Source organism: Portunus trituberculatus, chromosome 46 (assembly GCF_017591435.1).
Source record: "Portunus trituberculatus isolate SZX2019 chromosome 46, ASM1759143v1, whole genome shotgun sequence".
Lineage (NCBI taxonomy): Eukaryota > Metazoa > Arthropoda > Malacostraca > Decapoda > Portunidae > Portunus > Portunus trituberculatus.
The window spans coordinates 15,555,356-15,576,246 of record NC_059300.1 but is presented as its reverse complement, the minus strand read 5'-3'; the positions used below and the strand labels follow the sequence as shown (position 1 = coordinate 15,576,246).

The 20,891-nt window shown below is 36.7% G+C and overlaps 1 protein-coding gene across 1 annotated transcript in view; it reads left to right on the top strand.

Annotated features, from left to right (window-relative positions):
• LOC123519725 (AMP deaminase 2-like) overlaps window positions 1–20,891 on the top strand; it is a 226,816-nt gene that overhangs the window by 82,265 nt on the left and 123,660 nt on the right. Inside the window, exons 6-8 of the mRNA XM_045281229.1 lie at window positions 11,531–11,595; window positions 11,770–11,900; window positions 12,337–12,387. Coding sequence (XP_045137164.1) covers window positions 11,531–11,595; window positions 11,770–11,900; window positions 12,337–12,387 — 247 coding nt within the window. The remainder of the gene's footprint in view (window positions 1–11,530; window positions 11,596–11,769; window positions 11,901–12,336; window positions 12,388–20,891) is intronic.

The following is a 20,891-nucleotide window of genomic DNA, read 5'->3' as shown; positions in this document are numbered from 1 at the left end:
TATATATATATATATATATATATATATATATATATATATATATATATATATATATATATATTGATTGATTGATACATTTATTGTTTAATTAATAAATAATTACAACAAAGGAGGAGGATGGGCCTTGCCACCCACCCCCTGGGCAAAGACTTAAGGTTAAAGTATCACAAAAATAACTCTGGACAGTATACACAACAAGAATACAAGTATTTCAATAAATAAATACACATATTGCACACCTTATTGCCTAAGACATCCTACAGTCTGGGAGCAAACTGAGGATATTCCCTGAGTATTTCCCTGAGGGTGGCAGAGTCTAGGAGATGGTCAATGAGACTGTACAAGTCATGCTGACCTTGTGGCCTAAATTTAGCAATGAGAGGACATTCCATGATATAGTGACACAGAGTGTGTCCCCTTGGTGTAGCACACAGCACACACCAGGAGAAGCACTGACTTCCCAAAAGTATTTGTAGCCTAATCTGAGCCTCATTGCCACCCTGTCATGTGATGCAGTGTGTCTCCCATAGGTGTAAGCACAGCTCTGGGAGACACGTGCATAGTGAAGACTAGTGCTACTGCCCCTATGGCAACAAAGCTCCAACTGATCACTAATGCTACTCTTAACATAACCCAGAGTGTGTTCAGTGCCAGGATCCACTGTGTCATCTTGTAGGGCACACTGAGCAAGGTGGTCTGCTTTTTCATTTAACGGGATACTCACATGAGAGGGTATCCAGATGAAATGGACCGTGGCACCGGCACCTTCTAGGGCGTGGATGAGATCAAGACACTTATTAACTAGATCACAGTCCATGGGGGAGGTGGATTGAAGGGCGTACAATGCAGCCTGACTGTCAATAAAGAAATATACATTCTTATGGAGGCGCCACAATGTGGAGTGCCTCCAGTACAGCATACAGTTCTGCTCTAGTGGAAGACATGGGTGCAGGGAGCCGCCTGGAAACCTCAGTGTCAGTGTAGAGACTGGCAGAGATGTAGTCATGGATGAACAGCCCACATCTAGACCTGCTGCCATTGACTGACCCATCACAATAAACATGAATAGCCTGAACGTGTGGGTACTTGGACAATTTAGTCATGAACATGTCTTGCAGCACATGAGGGAGCCAGTCCCTCTTGGGCTGATGCAGTGAGTGAATATCAACACTGACACAGTGAGGGTTCCAGGTGGGTTGCAGCGGTGACATAACGTTGATACAAGCCTCGGCTACACCTACACGTGTCATTACTCCCAAGATCTTCCTGAGGTATGGTGTTGTAGGAGTGCGAGGATCATGATACAGGGGGGTCAGTGATCCCTTTAGAGAGTCAGAGCCCGTGCATAGCATCCGACTAATTGTGCGACATGTCATTTCCTGTACCCTACACATAATACTCGGTAGGTGCAGTTCAGCTCTGATGACTTCAATCCGTGCACTCCTGGGGCATCCCAAGATTATCCGCATGGCTTCATTCTGTGCAAGCTCCAGGGGACGGAGTTGGGTGGCACTAAACTGTATTAAAACAGGGGCGGCATAATCAATAAGGGACCGTATGACAGGTATATAGAACATTCTTAGGCCCCTGTTGGCTAGCAGCCGAAGTGGTGCTAGCCGTGGCAGACAGAGGTCTCGAACATAGTGGACGGCTTGAAGAGACTTCCTAAAGCTCATCTGAACACCCAGATACAGGCAACCCCCGTTTAACGAAGGTTCACACAACGAAATTTTGCTATAACGAAGGTTTAATTTTACTACCATCTGCTCGTTTAACGAACACCAAACTCGCTTTAACGAAGTTTTATCCAGGTAATTTTTTTTTCCAAATTTGAAAGCCCCACTGTATCATGCAAGCTGACAGGCTTTTGAATACATCAGGAGCTGCTGGTACTAAGGCCTGCCTCAGGAGAAATCCTGAGACACCTGTAGAATAAAGATCAAGATCAAGCCTCTCGTGGACAACACAGGCTCTGCCAATACAAAGGCCTGACTCAGAAGAAATTCTGTGTCACCTTTAGCATCAAGATCAAGATCAAGATCACACACACCACTCACTGCCCAGTCAAAACATAACAGCGTCACCAGCAGCTCATCTTCCTTAGTTCAACTTACCACCAAAACCCCCTGCAATGTGGCCTAACGTTCCTAAGAAGACCAGGAAGTGTCTTACTCTCGAAGTGAAGCTGGGTATTATTCACAGACAAGAGAAAGGCCAGAAAATTAATAACATTGCTTCCCACCATGGCTTGACTCCATCTACTGTCTACTATTTTCAAGTCAAGAAACTCTATTGAGAAGGCTAGTGAGACCTCATCTTCCTTGCAAGCTAAAAGAACCACCAGAACTCGTGACTCTACAATGGATAAAATGGAAAGCCTTGAGGAAATATGGTACATAAGTTTTGTATGCAGTACCATGATGCGCACTTTGTTTACATTCCACAGGTTGCCGGTTAGTGTATTTCCCGTTTCACTCTCCCTCCCTTCATAAAGTTAAGATCATCAACATTATAAAGTTACGTACATACATACATTAGTGTACATTATAATGACTTAAACTAAACTATCTAAATGTTTAACTTCATAATTTTTACTTTCATTAAACCTTTTACTGTACTATGATGCACTCTCACTTTGCTTACTCTCAATGGAAGTTCAAATCAGGGGTTAAACTTGTTATAATCGGTTCGCTTAACGAAGTTTCGCTTAACGAAGTGTTTTTTTAAGAACGTAACCCCTTCGTTAAACGGCGGTTGCCTGTACTTGTGTATGTGAGCTCTAGGGATGGGAATGTTATTTACAGTGGGCAGCCGAGAGACCTTCCCTTTAGCTTGAAATTTTGTTTTACATTCATTAATCACTAGTCCCATTTGGACACACAACGCTGCCAGTTGTGACTAAGCAACCTGGAGAATCCTGGGTGTGGGGCATTGGATGAGTATGTCATCAGCATAGATGAGGACCTGGGTGCCCTGCGGAAAGGAACAGCACACAATATTTGTCCATTAAAACATTGAAAAGCATTGGACTAAGGACTCCACCCTGTGGTGTTCCAAGCTCAAAAACTTCCTCAGAGGAGACTACACCTTGAAACCAAACCTGTGCTGTTCTATTGTACAAATAGTCCCTGATCCATCCTAATAATCTATCTTTGACACCTTTGAGAATGAGTTCTTCCATAATAACATCTTTGTTGGCCCCGTCGAAGGCATCCTTGAGATCAACGAAAACTCTGCAGGTAGCATCCTTATTTATAAGACACTCAACAAAACAATGACTTGTAGAGTGACCTTTTAGGAAGCCATGTACATTGCCAGAGAGTACATGGCCCACCTTGTATATAAGTCTGTTCAATATTATCCATTCCATCATCTTACACAGACAGCTGGTTAGAGAAATAGGGCGAAAGGTGCCATCACCTTTGGGTATTGGGATGACGATGGCTGTTTTCCAAGAGCGGGGATGTGGTAGTTGTCGTAAAACAGGGGTAGCATGGAGACACCTGAGTCCATTATGAAAGTGTATTTACGGTAGCATAATACACAAGTGTAAACCAAGCGAAACGAGAGGCAGGAGGCGTAGCGTGTCGCCTGAGGCGGCGGCGAGCGAGGACTGAGGGGAGAGACGTGACGTCAGACAGAAAGGGAGTATGGGAAAAACAAAGGACATGGTAACATAGGGAAGCTTGCCTGCAGTGAAAGACATGTTAAATAAATCCAAGATAGGGTTGTCTACCTTTACCTCCAGGAGAGCATTGAGGATATCATAGGTGATGCCATCCTTGCCAGGAGCTGTTGACTTGCCCAACTTGACTGCCGAGAGGAGTTCGTCATGCGTGATAGGCACACAGGTGTCGTCCAGCGCCTCCTGGTGTTCCACAGGAAGGCCAGAGAAGGATGAGGCTTCCTTCCACTGCAAGACGAGTTCTCGTGCCCTGCCTGCAGGATCAGGGTCACACACCTGCCGTCTGGACTTGCCCCGGACGCTGTTGACATGGTGCCACACCTCCCGTGCACCTTGTCCAGGAAGGAGACCCAGTACTTCTTCCTTTCCTGCTGCCGCAGATCCGTTAAGTGTCGAGCCACAGTAACCATGGCATGGTCTGCTGGGTTGAGCTGCCAACGTCTCTGGTAGGCAGCGAGCGTTTGTTGGCAGTTCAGAATGACAGGGTCAGTAGCGTAAGTCCAGCGGCGTGGAGCATGGGCCTTTCCTGGAACCCTTGGAGTCGTTATGAATCCCTCGATGGTGTGCAGGAGTCTGTTGTACAGTGCCTCTGCATCAGCAAAGGAGCCCTTCACGGCAGCGTACCATGCCACCACATGGACGACATGAGAATTACATGTTTGTTTTATGCGAATTTTGATGTATGCAATGCCTCTTGGAACACATCTATCACGAAAATCGAGTTACCTGTACCTGATTTATCGATATCACTTGTCGAACTTTTTAATACTCGAACAGCCATTTGGAATGAATTAAGTTTGAGTATTGAGTCTCCACTGTGTACACACATATATATATATATATATATATATATATATATATATATATATATATATATATTGATACTTCAGCTATCGCGTTTTACTGCTATCATGCACCCATGAGAAGCTGCTAAAATTTCATTATCGCGACCTCAGATGCCTGCTATCGCGCGCCCAGCCATGACGTCATGAGGTATCTGAGCGCTCATTGGCCAAAACCGATACCAGAATTTTGGCCGATTCCGATACCGATACCGATACCAACTAATTGGGCAGATACCGAAACTACTATCGATACCGATACCACCGATACCGATACTACTACTTATAGTGATTACTGCACTGGATACGAGGATGAGTTGGTGGACGGCGATCGTTATCAGATGGGAGGCTTTATTATGGGGGATGCTGTAAGTCCTCCTGAGAATGTTTGTGAAATAGGAGCAATTCTAGAAGCTTTTTGAAGCCATTTGCAAAGGTAAATTACTCAGTAATCAATATCTTATATCGAATATATCACTAAGTAGTAAATTCCTTTTAGGTATCGTAAGTATCGGCATAAAATAAGCCAATACCGATACCCATAAAATGGGCCGATACCGCCGATTCCGATACCGATACCGATGCATCGGTACATCTCTAGTAAATACAATGACCTGATGTAATTTTTTTTTTATGTTATAACCTTGACATGTTTTAATTAGTACCAATGGATTATACAGTAATTTAAAAAGAAGTAAAAATGAGGGATATTAGGAGTAAAATTTGTGGTTGCGGTACCAATAACAATTTTCACCATTAGTTGTTCAATTCGGCTATCGCATTTTCGGCTATAGCGTGGCTATTTCGGCCCCAATTGGGAGCGATAGCCGAGGGTTAAGTGTGTATATATATATATATATATATATATATATATATATATATATATATATATATATATATATATATATATATATATATATATATATATATATATATATATATATATATATATATATATATATATATATATATATATATATATATATATATATATATATATATATATATATATATATATATATATATATATATATATATATATATATATATATATATATATATATATATATATATATATATATATATATATATATATATATATATATATATATATATATATATATATATATATATATACACACACACAGTAATACTCCTCTTAATGAACGTTCGTCTAACGAATTTCCGGTTTAACGTACTATATAAAGTTAGACCAAAAAGTCCGCATAACGTACAACCACATCCGTTTTAGCGAATTTTCTGGGTTTGAATTTGCCGGGTGAGGGACCAAACGCGGCAGCTTCGCTGTGATTGTCTGGCTCCCCGCCTGTCTCTAGCGTTCCTGGAGCTGGATCCAAGATTCTTTAACATCAGAGCAACCTCCTACCGCGAAATGGCTTCCATGAACGCTTGGAGGGATGGTGACGAGGTTGCTCTGAGGTTGTTGGGAACACCACCTCTGGAGGTGGTGTTACTGTCTTATATATGCTTTTACGTACACAAAACAACATTTCTATTAGCTTTTTACAAACCTTATGGCGTGCTGCAACCTGATTGGTTGATTCAGTGCGTGGCCTGGCGGCGTGTGTCGGCCGTGGTATCAAGCCGTGTAGGTCTTCTTTTTTGTGTGGGTAATATCTGTAGGTCTTGTGTTTGTAGATTCATGGCTGGTCTATCTTGTGCTATGTATAGTGATTCCAAGAAGAGTAGGCGGCGTGGGTCCCTTTCGCGGTCGATGATAGTGGTGTTATTTTCCAAATGTTTCCTTGTAGCGGTAGTTTTATGTGACGTGTTGTAGTGGTTCTTGATTGTTCCGTTCTGTAGGTGGCAGGTGAGTCTCCTTGACAATGTTGTCCTTGTCATCCCAATATATGTTTGAGGTCCACAGTCCTCAATTTTGCAGGCGTGTTTGTAGATGACATGATCTTCTTGTAAAGGAGTTTTCTTCATGGTGGTTTTGTTTTTTATCAGCAGCTGTGACGTTTTCTTGGTGTTGTAGTATATGATGAGTGATATGCAGTCTTCTTCGTTTGTAGGCTTGACGTGGTGTTGTATGATGTCTTTGATGATGCGCTCGTCTGTCTTGTACTCTGTAGACATGATGTTTTGTAGTAGAGTAGTATTTTGTTTTTCTTTTCTGGATCGTCTTTCTTGTACCATTTATCTATGGCATTCTTGATGGCTGTGTTGACTTCTGTGTTTTCGTAGCCGTTGTTAATAAGCACCTGTGTGATGCGTTCTAATTCTTGGTGGGTGTTGCTCCATGTTGAGCAGTGTGTGAGCGCACGTCGTATGTAGGCGTTCATGGTGGAGGTGCGGTAGCGTTGTGGGCATTCACTTTTTCCATTAAGGCAGGATCCTATGTTGCTGGGTTTGGTGTAGACAGTAGTAGTGAATCCTGCATTTGTAGCAGTGGTGAGGACGTCGAGGAAGGGTAGGTTGTTCTGTACTGCTTCTTCGTGGGTAAAGTTGAGGACGGAGGCTTCAGTGAGGCGATGCTTGAGTTGCTGGAGTTCTTCTTGGTTTTGACGGAGACAAAATGTCATCTACGTAGCGACCATAGATGTGGGGTTTGTTGTTCTTCAGGACGGATTCTTCTATTGTACCCATGTAGAAGTTGGCGAAAAGCACTCCAAGAGGGCTTCCCATGGCGACTCCGTCTATCTGGCGGTACATGTTGCCGCGGGGCAGGTGAAGGGGGCTTCTTTAGTGCAGAGTTCCAGGAGGGTTCTGAGGTGGTTTTCAGGGACGTCAAGGTCTGGCGTGTTCTCGTTTCTGTAGATGCGGTCCAGGATGTACTCTATTGTCTTGTCCACTGGTACATTGGTAAATAGGCTTTCTACATCCAGTGAAGCAATGATGTGTTCGCCGGTAGGAGGAGGTGCATTTAGTAGTTCCAAGAAATCACTGGATGAGTTGAGTGTGTAGCTTGAGGGGACGTAAGGTGTCAGGATCGCGTTAAGCTTCTTGGCAATGCTGTATGTAGCAGTAGGTATTTGGGAGATTATGGGGCGAAGCGGATTTCCTTGCTTGTGGGTCTTGACTGTTCCGTATGCGTACCCTGGAGAAAACTCCCCAGTGAGTGTGGGGAATTTTATGGATCTTGAGTTCATGTTGATGGCTTTCACGGTGGCGTTAATTTTCTTCTTGATGTCTTCTGTAGGGTTGCGCTTGATCTTGGTGAACTTGGAGGTGTCGGAGAGGATGTTGTCTATTTTAAGTAGGTATTCTTTTTTAATCAAGACGTAAGCGGCTGTTTTGTCAGCTTTCCTTATAGTGATGTCACTATTTGAACGTAGTTCCTTGGCTGCTTGAAAGTGTTCTTTCTTTATTATATTGCTGTTGTATGATCCTCTTTGCTTTGTAGCTTCTGCTATTAATGCTGCTTGTAGCTCGTTGGTAGTAGTTACTTTGCCGGCTTTCTCAAGGTTGTATATGTCATCAAGTAACACTTCTAGCTCGAGCCTTTTGCGGTGTTTACGGGGTCTTGATAAGTAATGGCAGTTAAGCCCAAGGTTGAGTACTTCTTGATGGTGCGAGAGTATGAGGTTTGGGACGAGGTTGATGTTAACCTTTGGGTGGTTTAGGCAGCTTGATGTTTCCTCCATACATTCTTGATAGTTTAGATATGTTTCTTGCTTCTACTCCTTTTCGGTGCTGGGCTTTCAATCGTAGTAACTCGGCATTGATGGCGTCTTTAGTGTTATCAGGAGTAACAGTTTCGTTCCATCTTCTTTGCAGGTCTTGGATTTGCTTTTTAAGTGTTATAATAGTTTGCTCTTTTTCTTGTATTTGTCTCTCTACAAGTTCACTCCGAAACTTGTGAGTGATATCAGCATTTCTGGCGTTGTCGTCGTGGAGTTTTATGTTAGTGTAGCCAGGGAGTAGATTCTCTTGTTTGCAGACGATATTGAAGGCGTGAGCAACTTCAGCATTGTTCAGTTTTTGCTGAGCTTTCTCTATTTGTCTTATTAATTCTTTGTTTTGAGCAGTAAGAGCCCCGATGATATATATATATATATATATATATATATATATATATATATATATATATATATATATATATATATATATATATATATATATATATATATATATATATATATATATATATATATATATATATATATATATATATATATATATATATATATATATATATATATATATATATATATATATATATATATATATATATATATATATATATATATATATATATATATATATATATATATATATATATATATATATATATATATATATATATATATATATATATATATATATATATATATATATATATATATATATATATATATATATATATATATATATATATATATATATATATATATATATATATATATATATATATATATATATATATATATATATATATATATATATATATATATATATATATATATATATATATATATATATATATATATATATATATATATATATATATATATATATATATATATATATATATATATATATATATATATATATATATATATATATATATATATATATATATATATATATATATATATATATATATATATATATATATATATATATATATATATATATATATATATATATATATATATATATATATATATATATATATATATATATATATATATATATATATATATATATATATATATATATATATATATATATATATATATATATATATATATATATATATATATATATATATATATATATATATATATATATATATATATATATATATATATATATATATATATATATATATATATATATATATATATATATATATATATATATATATATATATATATATATATATATATATATATATATATATATATATATATATATATATATATATATATATATATGAAACTCAAGGCATCACAGTTTTCATCAAATGGGTACATCAGTTTTTTTTATACTTTTAATATCACTGATTATTCTTTATAAACAGGAAAGAGTGACCTTTTCTATCAGGCAGTGATATTTGCCATTATAGTAATAAACTTGTTGATTTGTTTGAATAGTGTTCTACATCGGTTTCTTTCAGATTTTTATGTGTGTTTCATTACATTTTTCAATTTTTTATCATTCCCTTCTCTTTTCATTTATTTTCGTCCAGTTTCTCATACTTCTTGTTTCTCTGCATGTCTTTTATCCCTTTTGTCTATTCCTTGACATGATTTTGCTCTTTCTTCCAGTCTTCCTCAGTATTGTTTCTCATTAGAAGTTTTAGAAAAATTTTGAAAAGTTGTGGAATGATGTTATATAAACTGTCAGTCTTGGTTAGCCTTGCTGTTCAAATATTTCAGCATATGATCAATAGGACCATGATATATGGTGACAGCCATCATTTCTGTAATTCTATCTAATTGTTAGATTATGTTTACTATTGAAAAAATTTGTAGAACACTTTTTGATCTACACGGTATGTCAAGAAAGCTGTGGTACCCGACACTGATGCTTTTACTATGTAGAAATTTTTATGGAATACATTTTTGTGTTGAACCAACCAATTATCATGTTTCTGGTGTTGTTTCTGTCACCAGTGCCTAGTCTTGTTCAACTACTTTGTCTTAAAGTCATCAACAATAGGAACGAGTACACTTCTGTTCACCTTCTAGTTTGCCTTCTCAGATCATGAATGAATCACTGACAAAGATTTATTTTTTCATGTTTATTCAATGTCAGTAGTAAGAACTTTGTATACTCAGATGCAGTTCTGGTTATCTTTTTCATTCATAAGTGGATATGATTTTACTCTGCTTGTTATAGGAATTCATTCAGGTGGTTTATGAAGTACTGGAAGAAATCATTGCCAATACCTTTAAGGATAGTGTTTTATATGTTACTGAGGATAAGTAGATTTTCCTCCATGTTTTCCAAGAAAACAATTTCTTTATATTTTTTGGTGATAATGATTGTAATCACTAGTAAGGCAATATAGATTATATAGCAGTAATATAAAGAATGGGAGTTATCTTTATGAAAAAAAAATGTGGCACTTGAGGAAATAAGAGTGTAGTTATGTTCCTCAAATATTAAAGAAAAAAGTGTTGTGCAAGTTTCCATGTACACTTTACAAAAAGATTAAAACAATTTTTATTAAAACATTTTCCAGGTGAGTGATATAAAATATGTAATCTCATGCACTATATTTGAGCTTTAATGTATGATAATATTATTTTATAAGTGAGATTTAGCAGTGTCTGTAATGAAGATGTGTTTGTGTGGTGGGAGGCTGACCAAAATCCACTCAGGCTTTGGTGTTCATCTTGGCCTGATTGATAAGGTGAGGCTTTGGTGTTCATCTTGGCCTGATTGATAAGGTGTAGCAACTCACTTTGCTGGTAAATATACAATTGGAGCTTTGATCACCATCAAATACCTCTTCACAGCCATCCTACCTTCAGATAAATTTCTATGTGTTTTTTTTATTAAAGTGCCCAAAGCAAGCATGCCAGGTTATGGCAGTGACTACTTATTTGTAAATCAATCCACCTCATATCTAGTCTTCAAACTTCTAGCTAAGAGGTAGCTTAGTTATCTATCCACAATGTCAATTAAGGTTTTTCAGTGAATGGCTGTTACTTGGATATATGCATGAAAATTATTACTTTGATGAAATGGTCTTCTGTCTCTAGTTTATGTACATTCATAAACCAAGGCAAGTGATACTAAGAAACTTATCATTTGAAGGCCACATCACCAACAGCCAAATGACCATATGGACTTTCATTCAGTAAAGCTACCTCATTTTTATCCTTTCAGATGCCATGGCAAGATCCAGCTATTGCACCAACCTAGGATATCCATTAGTCTGTATCAGTGCATTAATAATTTCTTTTTTATTGTTTACAGGCACTGAAGGTTATCCCATGTGAGATTTCACTTTTCTTTATACAAAAAATTAATACAATGGTGATTATTGTGTTGAGATGGGTGACACATGTAGGTATGGTTCCAGGTGCCAGTGGAAGATATCTCCAAGTCATCCAAGTTGATCATTGAAGCTCTCAGGCTCCGAGAAAAGTAAGTACTTAGCATTAACTTATGTGAAGTGTAGTTACCATATTCAGAGTTGATTGATGAGTAGATTTATAATTTGAGGTTAGATAATAGTAGTGTTCATTTGTATTTGATTTCTGAAAATATACAGTACTTATTATCATAAAGAAGTTATTGATATATAAATTTGCTTGACAGGTATATGGCCTGGGCCAACCAGAATTTCCCCACTGTCACAGCAAGATTCCTTCGAGAGGGTGGGATAGAGGATCCAATGGGAGGAAATCAACGCTATGCTGGTGCATGCAGTGATCCCAAGAGTCTAGAAGGTGAGTTACAGGACCACTACTCCTTCCACTTCCTTTCCTTTCTCAGTACTGTCAGGCTGCTATATTATGAAAGATCACATTTCAGGAGATCTACATTAAGAAAGCTAAAATAAGGTGTTCAGTGATGTCAGTTTTCCAGAATTAAGGAATTCCAAGGACATCTAAGTGTCTATTGTATTAACTATACCATATTCTTTCTTTAGGTTTATAATGCTACATGCAATTTTAGGGCATTGAATATTAAAATGTCCACTAAGATTGTGCTTGATATCTATTGAAAATTATAATACAGCATGTTTTTTTTTTTTTTCTTTCTATGTGTGACTAGATTAGTTTTGGTGAAGCCTTAAGCTGCATGATTCATATTGACTTGGTTAAGTGATTGGTCTGTCCTCAGTAAGTGATAGGCAGCAGGAGCTGACCATATATTTTACAGCAGTGCAAGTGTTGGCTGATGGAGAGATTGGGCAAACCAACTCCAGCCCTGGTAGGTGAGGCATGTACATATGTGTGTGTGTGTGTGTGTGTTTGTGTTTGTGTTCACCATTGGACAACGATAGGTTACGTGAGACACCCTCACTGACCGCCCCTGGAGAAATGCGACGTGCCTCTTGCTCCACGATCAACTTACTCTAACCCAAAACACTTCATATGAAAATATTTCACTATACAGCAAGGAGCAATCCTGTGCATGTTCACAACTAAACAATAGTGACACCCTCGCTGACCTCCACTTCAGAAATGGGACGGGCCTCTCGCTCCACGACCAACTAAGCTCACATCTGTTGTCAGGTGAAGCACTGAAGCACCTCCACCTGCCAGGGGTTGTTTTTCACCATTATATATATATATATATATATATATATATATATATATATATATATATATATATATATATATATATGTATATATATGCGTGTGTATTCACCTAGTTGTAATTTTACAGGGCCTGGGTATCATACTCTTGTGGCCCCGTCTCCATATCTACAGACATCCAACTTTCCTTTAAAACTATGCACACTCCTCGCTAACACATCTCTGTGGGAAACTATATTTCTTCACATCCTTCAAGCATATTCCCTTGGCTATCTTTTTACTATGCGATCTCGTAGTTCTATTTAAATTTTCCTCTCTCAACATCATTTGTTCATTATCCACTTCATCCAAACCATTCAACAGTTTATAAAACTGTATTAAATCTCCTCTTTCTCTTCTTTGTTCCAAGGTAAGCAAATTCATTTCTTTTAATCTCTCCTCATAGGTCATTTCTGCCAATTCCGGAACCATTTTTGTTGCCATTCTCTGCAATCTCTCCAACTTCCTTATATGCTTCTTTTTATAAGGGGACCAAACCACCCCAGCATATTCCAATCTTGGTCTAATTACCGTACTAATTAATTTCTTCATCATATCTTTATCCATATAATGAAAGGCTAATCCAATATTTCTAATCAAATTATATGTTTCTCCAAACATCTTGTCAATATGAGCCTCAAACTGCCCATGGTCTTGTATTATCACTCCCAAATCCTTTTCCTTTTCCACCTTTTTCAACACTACTCCTTCACCCATCTTATATGACCCTCTTGGCCATCTTCCACTCTTCCCCATCTCCATTACATGACTTTTGCTCAGATTAAATTCCATCTCCCACCTCTTGCTCCACTCCCAAATCTTATCCAGGTCTGCCTGTAAAATTTCACAATCTTCTTCACTCTTCACACACCTACACAACTTCGCATCATCCGCAAACAAATTAATATAACTGTTTACTCCTCTGGCATATCATTAATATAGACAAGGAAAAGTATTGGTGCCAGCACTGAACCTTGTGGGACTCCACTCTCCACCACCAACCAGTCCGACTTTGCATCCCTTATTACCGTTCTCATCTCCCTCCATCTCAAGTAGTTTTCCATCCACTTTAACACTTTTCCTTCAGTCCTCCATAAATCTCTAATTTCCATAGCAGTCTCATGTGAGGTACCTTGTCAAAAGCTTTTTTAAATCCAAATATACACAGTCCATCCATCCCTCTCTCTCTTGTATTTTGTCAACCACTCTTGAATAAAAGCTCAGTAGATTTGTTACACATGACCTCCCTTTCCTAAAGCCAAATTGATGATCCGATAATAACTTATGATCCTCCAGGAACCGTATCCAATATTTCTTTATCACCCTCTCACAAATCTTACCGACCACACTTGTTAGAGACACAGGTCTATAGTTAAGAGGCTCTTCCTTACTGCCTCCCTTATAAATGGGCACCACTTCAGCTCTTTTCCACTCTACTGGTACTTCCCTGTTTCTAATGAGCACCTTATAATATCATATAATGGATCAATCAATTCTTCTCTACATTCCTTCAATAATTTTCCTGAAACTTCATCTGGTCCCATCGCTTTATCATCTTTAAGTTCCTCCAACATTTTATATAACTCCTTTTAGGTATCTTAATGTCATCCATGTGCACATTTCCTTCTACATTCTGAGGCTTTACAAACATTGTTTCTTTAGTAAATACTTGTTGAAACCTATTATTTAGCAATTCCGATATTCTTAGGGTCATCTACTATCCCTTGCTCTCCTTTTAATCTTTCAATGGACTCTCTCTTTTAAGTTTACCATTTATGAACCTGTAAAACAATTTTGGATGTTCCTTACTCTTGTCTACAATATCTTTTTCAAATTTTCTTTCTTCCTCCTCCTTACCCTCACATACTCATTTCTTGCCACTCTATAATTCTCCTTATTTAGTATATTCCTGCTCTTTTCCATCTTTTCCAAGCCACATCTCTCTTTTCTTTAGCCTTAACACAAGTTGCATTAAACCAATCCTTTCTTCCTTCCTCTCTCGGTTTATACTTTGGTACAAATTTCATAACTCCTTCTTTATAATATTTCATAAAAATCTCATATTTTTTTGCACTTCTCTGATTTGTAACATCTCCTCCCAATCTAATGTTCTGAAATAATTTTTCAAACTTTCTGTGTCCATCTTTCTATAATTCAATCTACCACTCCTGTATGTCTCATCTCTCCTTCGCTGTGTTATTGCCATCTGCATTTCCATAACCACATGATCACTCTTCCCAATGGACATTTATATTGTATATCCCACATAGGTACACTTCTCCTGTTAACACCAAATCCAGTCTAGCCAGTTCATCATCTCCTCTATATCTAGTATTTTCTTTCACCCTCTGTTCCATCATATTTTCCATCATTAGATTAAGAATCTCTCTCCCATGCTTCCTCTCCAACACCACTTACTAGATTTTCCCAATCCACTTCTTTACAATTAAAATCTCCTACTAGTATCACCTTTCTTTTTCCAGTTAATACACTTTCCAAACTCTGTAAAGTATCCTTGATCATATTGTCGTATTCCTTAATGTCCAAGAATTTGTTTTAGGAGGTACATAGGTCACCATGATTATTAATTCTTTTCCATCACTTTTTAACCTTATGCTTATCACTTCTGCGTTGTTCTTCCCATACAAAACCTTATCCACATTTATCTCCTTCTTCGTCATAATCATAACTCCTCCTCCACCTTTACTCTCTCTATCCTTTCTCCATATGTTATATTTATTATCCAAATTTACATTTGTTTTTTCATGTAATTTTGTCTCAGTCAAGCACACTATATCAGGCTTCTCCACCATCATATAGTCTTGCAATTCCAATCTACCTGACAGTATCCCATCTATATTAGTATACATTACAGTCCACCCACTGCTCCCTCTAGGGGTTCCTGCGCATTCCTTTTTTCCACATACCATTTTCTGACTCTCCTATAACTCTCCAAAAAAAAAAAATTCTTTTTCCTCTTCAGACCGCACATCATTTTTCCTTCTCGCCTCTTCCAACAATTCCTTATATCTTCTCCTCTCTTCCTCATTTCTATTTTTCCTTACATACACCTCTTTACAACCTTCTACCTCTCTTAATTTTGATGTTCTATATAAAATGTCCTCCGCAGATTGTTGTGACTTCAGTACTACTTTAATCGGTCTCCTTACTCCCTCCTTATACGGACCCAGTCTCCTCCACTTCTTCTTGTAGGTCTTTTTTTTCCTCATCATTTAGATTTTTGAACAGATCTCTTACCATTTTTAATTCTTCTTTAATTCTCTTAGGCTTATATGTTATATTTTGTTCTTTCATCCCAAATATTAATACACTCTTCTTCTTTTCTGCTATTTCTCTTATCAATGTTTCCTTATTGTTCATAACATTAACCAGTTCCTTAGACCTTTCTTTTTTGTCTTCATTCAACTGATCTTTAATTATTTCTTGTAAACCAACCATCTTAGCTTCCCTTGACTCAGTCCATTGTGTTTTCTTCATTTCCCACTCCCTTTCAAACCTTTCACTTTGCTCACTGATCATTTCCTTAAAGTCATCTTTCTCCTTTACAACTTTCTCCATTTTCTCCTCCAACCGTCTCTTGTATTTTTCAACCTCCACTCTCAAGTGTGCATTCTCATCCACCAATCGTTTTTCATTTTCGTCCAGTCTCTTAACTTTTTCCTTCAAAGCCTTGCGGAATTCTCTATCCTGCTCCTCCTCACTCCTCTGAACTTTTAATTCCTTCACCAACTCGTCAAATTTCTTTTCTAGCATAACCAATCTTCCTTGCATTGTTGCTCCTGTTGAAGATGGACTCATGTTTTGTATGGCCACTTTTGGTTTTGCTCCCTGGGCCTCATCGGCATATTTTGAATTTGGTAACTTATTCCTTACAGGTCTATCCATTTCATTTCATTCTTCCTGGGAGCGTGTGGGTGTGTGATGGTGTACAATGGCGGCCAGGCCTGGTAGCTTTGTGTGTGTGGTGGAATGTTTTGGCGGCTGTTTATGGCTGGCCCTTGTTTGTTTCCGCTGTCGTCTGGAGCACGGAGGCTCCAACACCTCCGATCGCTATTATGCACACTCCACCAGGCTACGTTCACTCTGTACACTCATTCACTCACTCTGGTTGACCTTTTGTACTAGTGACGGTTCTCACTCCAAGCACATTGTTTAGCGTATGGAGTGTTAGTTAGACGACACTCTGAGCAAGGAGGCACGTCCACTCTCCACGGAGCGTGGAGTGTGTGTGTGTGTGTGTCTGTCTGTCTGTTTTGATGGGGTGTGTGTGTTTGTTTGTGTTAGTGTATCAGACAAGAATTATCTTCCTCAAAACTGGTTCACCAAGTTAGTACTAAGTGAGGGATAAACTTTATCGTGAATGAAATCTGAATGATGATCAAGATATTAAGTGTAAGTAAATTAATTTTATTTTATTTTGACTGAACAGAAATACTGGAAGAAAATATGATTAAGAGAAAGTTCTTCCCTATTTGTATATATGTTAAATTAAACTAATAGTCACTGTTGGAGGCAATTTTTTTAGAGGCTGGATCAATACTTTATCATAATCCTTGGATGTAAAGGGGGAAAAAAAAAAATCGTAATCAGTCTGGCATACTTTCCTAGAATGCTGATGTCATATTTACCTGAATGACTTGACAATTTGGAGCACTGGGATAGTATATTTATTTGTGAGTTCTGTTTCTCAAGATTGATAACTGAAAATCTTTGGCTTTCATTAATAGCAAAATTTTTTGTTACATAGATATTTGCATAAAAATAACAGTCAGTAATGTGAATAAATATGATTAACATGATTACATTACAGTGAATTTGATTTCTTGAAGAAAAATTACATAGCCATTAAGACACTCCATTTTATGAGATTATGTGTGTGTGTGTGTGTGGTAAACAACAAAAAAAAGGAATAGTAATAATAATCTTGAGGTATACTAAAATAGTACAGTAGTGGCTTGTTTGTATTTTCAAATCTAGCTTAACCAACTTAACATTGCTAATAGCACCATCACTTGAGTTTGAGCAGTGGATTGATGAACATACTATATTCCAATATTCAATTCTCATAATCTAACAGTTAAAGCCTTTTTTTTTTTTTTTTTTTTTTTTTTACCATATGGGCTTTTCACAAGAATTTATGGGCTAAAGGAGTTACTTTTGGAGTACCTCTTATCTGAAAGCCCACCTGCTAGGAAACTGTTACCTCGAATAAGGAAGCCCTACCTACACTCTGACTGTGGCCAGGATTCGAACCCATGCGCTTGGAGACCCCTCGGACCCCAAAGTGTGCATGGTTTCACTGTACCATGGCTTTCCTAATGGTGTGTCAGAGTTTCTCAACGTAGAGGCTACTAATCTACCTTAACAAAGTGAATTTCATGTGAATGTAAATATGTGTGCCAAAAAAAATTCTGTTTAAATATCATTTTATTTACTTTCTTATTTTTTAACTTTTGACTAGGATAGCTGATTCTTCACCAACTTAGCTATTTATATAAGGAAGTACTGAAAGTTTCCCTTATGCTTGCTAAATGTGACAGTATGAATGATGCAGCAGTTCTGTGAACTATAAAAAAATAAATAAATAAAAAAATTTATATATATATATATATATATATATATATATATATATATATATATATATATATATATATATATATATATACCAAAAATCTTTGAAAAAAGAATGGTGGGAGATTTAGAGGAGAGTTGAGAAAAATATGAAGGAATAGGAAAAAGAAAACCATAAAAGGAGAAGGCAAGTGATAATGGAGTTCTTAAGGTACATTGAAGTTAAATAGTGCATATATATATATATATATATATATATATATATATATATATATATATATATATATATATATATATATATATATATGAATGTATGACCCACTTCTAGGATGATATGATATTGTAAAAGCTGGCTTAATGTAAAGGCAATCTGTATGATTATATGTGTTAAGACTGTAGGGTTTTCTTATTCTTAATTATAGGAAGTTTGCCAAAGACTAGAAAAATGTAAAAAACTTTCATAATTGTAATTTTCAAAAGATGTTGAGGAAAAAAAATGAAAGACCTAGAGTTCATCACTAAAGGGGTTAAGATAGTGATTTACTTTCATTATAATAGGGAGAATTAAACTAATATCAGAATAACTTAAAAGGCTTGTACTAAAGGTACAGTGGATAGAAAAGGATTTAGTTTGAATATTCAGAAGAGTTTTAATCATATAAGTAATGGAAGAGGATAACAAATGATAGGAATAAACTTGGGATTTGTGATTGCTTGCTGTGAAAATGCTTTTTTTGATTCATGAGCTGTAAAATGAGCTTGAAAATGCTCTTGTTAGACTGGTTTATACCTTTCATTCACCATTCACATTAAATTTCTATATCTTTACCAACTTTTTATTCATATGTCATAAAATAATAAGATATAGTTGACATAATATCAATGGAAAACCAATTGAATTTTGCGTATGGAAAAGTCCAAAGACATCAAATATTTGTTATGGATTAAGAACAGTTTTGAATATAAAGCAATGACAGGATGTAGTCAACTAATCTAAATAAAGAAGAGGCATGGTAATATATGTGAATGTGAGTGAAGGGCTAGTGTCTGTGTGAAGGATTTTGTTTCTTATTAGTCATCTACATAAATTGTACATTTCACAATGCATTTTTCTATCTTGCTTATTTGCTTTTCAGTTAGATTACCTGTAATACAAATTATATAATGAAGTAATTTATCCTCAAACGTAGCTAAAACCTCTTTTTTTTGTGTGTGTGATGGGGGTAAAAGTTTAAAAAGAATTTCATGAAACACATTGTGTTAGAGGAAGTAATGTTAAAGACATAAGGATATGTGTGATATAAGAATTGCATTTTGATGAGGTAGGATATTAGATTATGAAGATTTCTAGTATAAAGCTAACGTGCATATCTTGTGAATTGAGGATTAAAAAGGAAATAACATGTTCATTAGATCTTACAGTAGCCTGCTCTATTATACTACTAAATTTTTACTGACTTGCTTAAAATTGTGGAATTTTCTTGCTATACAATGAAGAAAACTTGAAAGCATATCTGACTTCATAGATTAGAAAATAGTGGTTTTCCATTGACTTGTAGCTTGAATGTGACTTGTTTGGTTTGTAAGAACCCTTAGTGATATACAAATAGGGATGATTTTAAATGCACTGTTCTAAGAATTTGCATTTAACTACTTATTAAGTAGTGTAATAATATCATAATGTTATTTTGGTACTAATCTGTGATCTTTTAAAACTGAAACAGCTATGATATTTATTTGCACAAACAGCACAGCCCACACAAGATGTACCATTGATTCTTCCTCTCAATAACAATTTTGTACCACACACATATAGTAGCCACTCACCATTACATGCTGGTACATATGGCACAGCTTCATGTAATATTGGTAAATTTTTGTAAGTTGTGGTTAATGGGAGGAAAGAGTAAAAGTCTGGATATCTTTTGAAAGTTTCCAAAATGAGGAAATGAGTTTAATTTCAGCCATCACAATCAATGTGCTCTTATTACCACAATCAAACTTTTATTTATATAACATGGCATTTGCTGGTGCTGTTATTGTTGCCTCTGTGGACTGGCTGTGAATTGATTTATGCTCTATTCAGACAAGACATGGACATAGGTGAGTGAAGCAAGCTTGAATGAATAGTGTGTTACCACACACACAGGTGGCGAGGGAGTGATGAGCCAGGGGCAGCATGTTTGGTCTAGGACCTGTGTGGATAGGAGGTGCTGCCCTTGTGCTGCCATTCGTGCGTAGAACAGCCAACTCTTTATCTGTAGTTCATAGACTCTTAACCTTTACTTGGAGGTTGATTAGCTTAAATTTTACCATGTGGCTCCCTCAAACAGTAGTCACATCTGGGACTGGGCAGATTGAGAAGCTGAGACACCAGGGTTTGGATGAGTGTTCAGGGCAACCACACAATATTGGCTTTCTGCTAGAACTTAAAGTAATAGTCATTTAGTTATATATAAAGCTATTGGTAATACAGTATTGACCTTAGCAGAGTCATTCGAGCAATTTCACTAACCAGTAATAGTTATCCTTGAGGTGTATTAT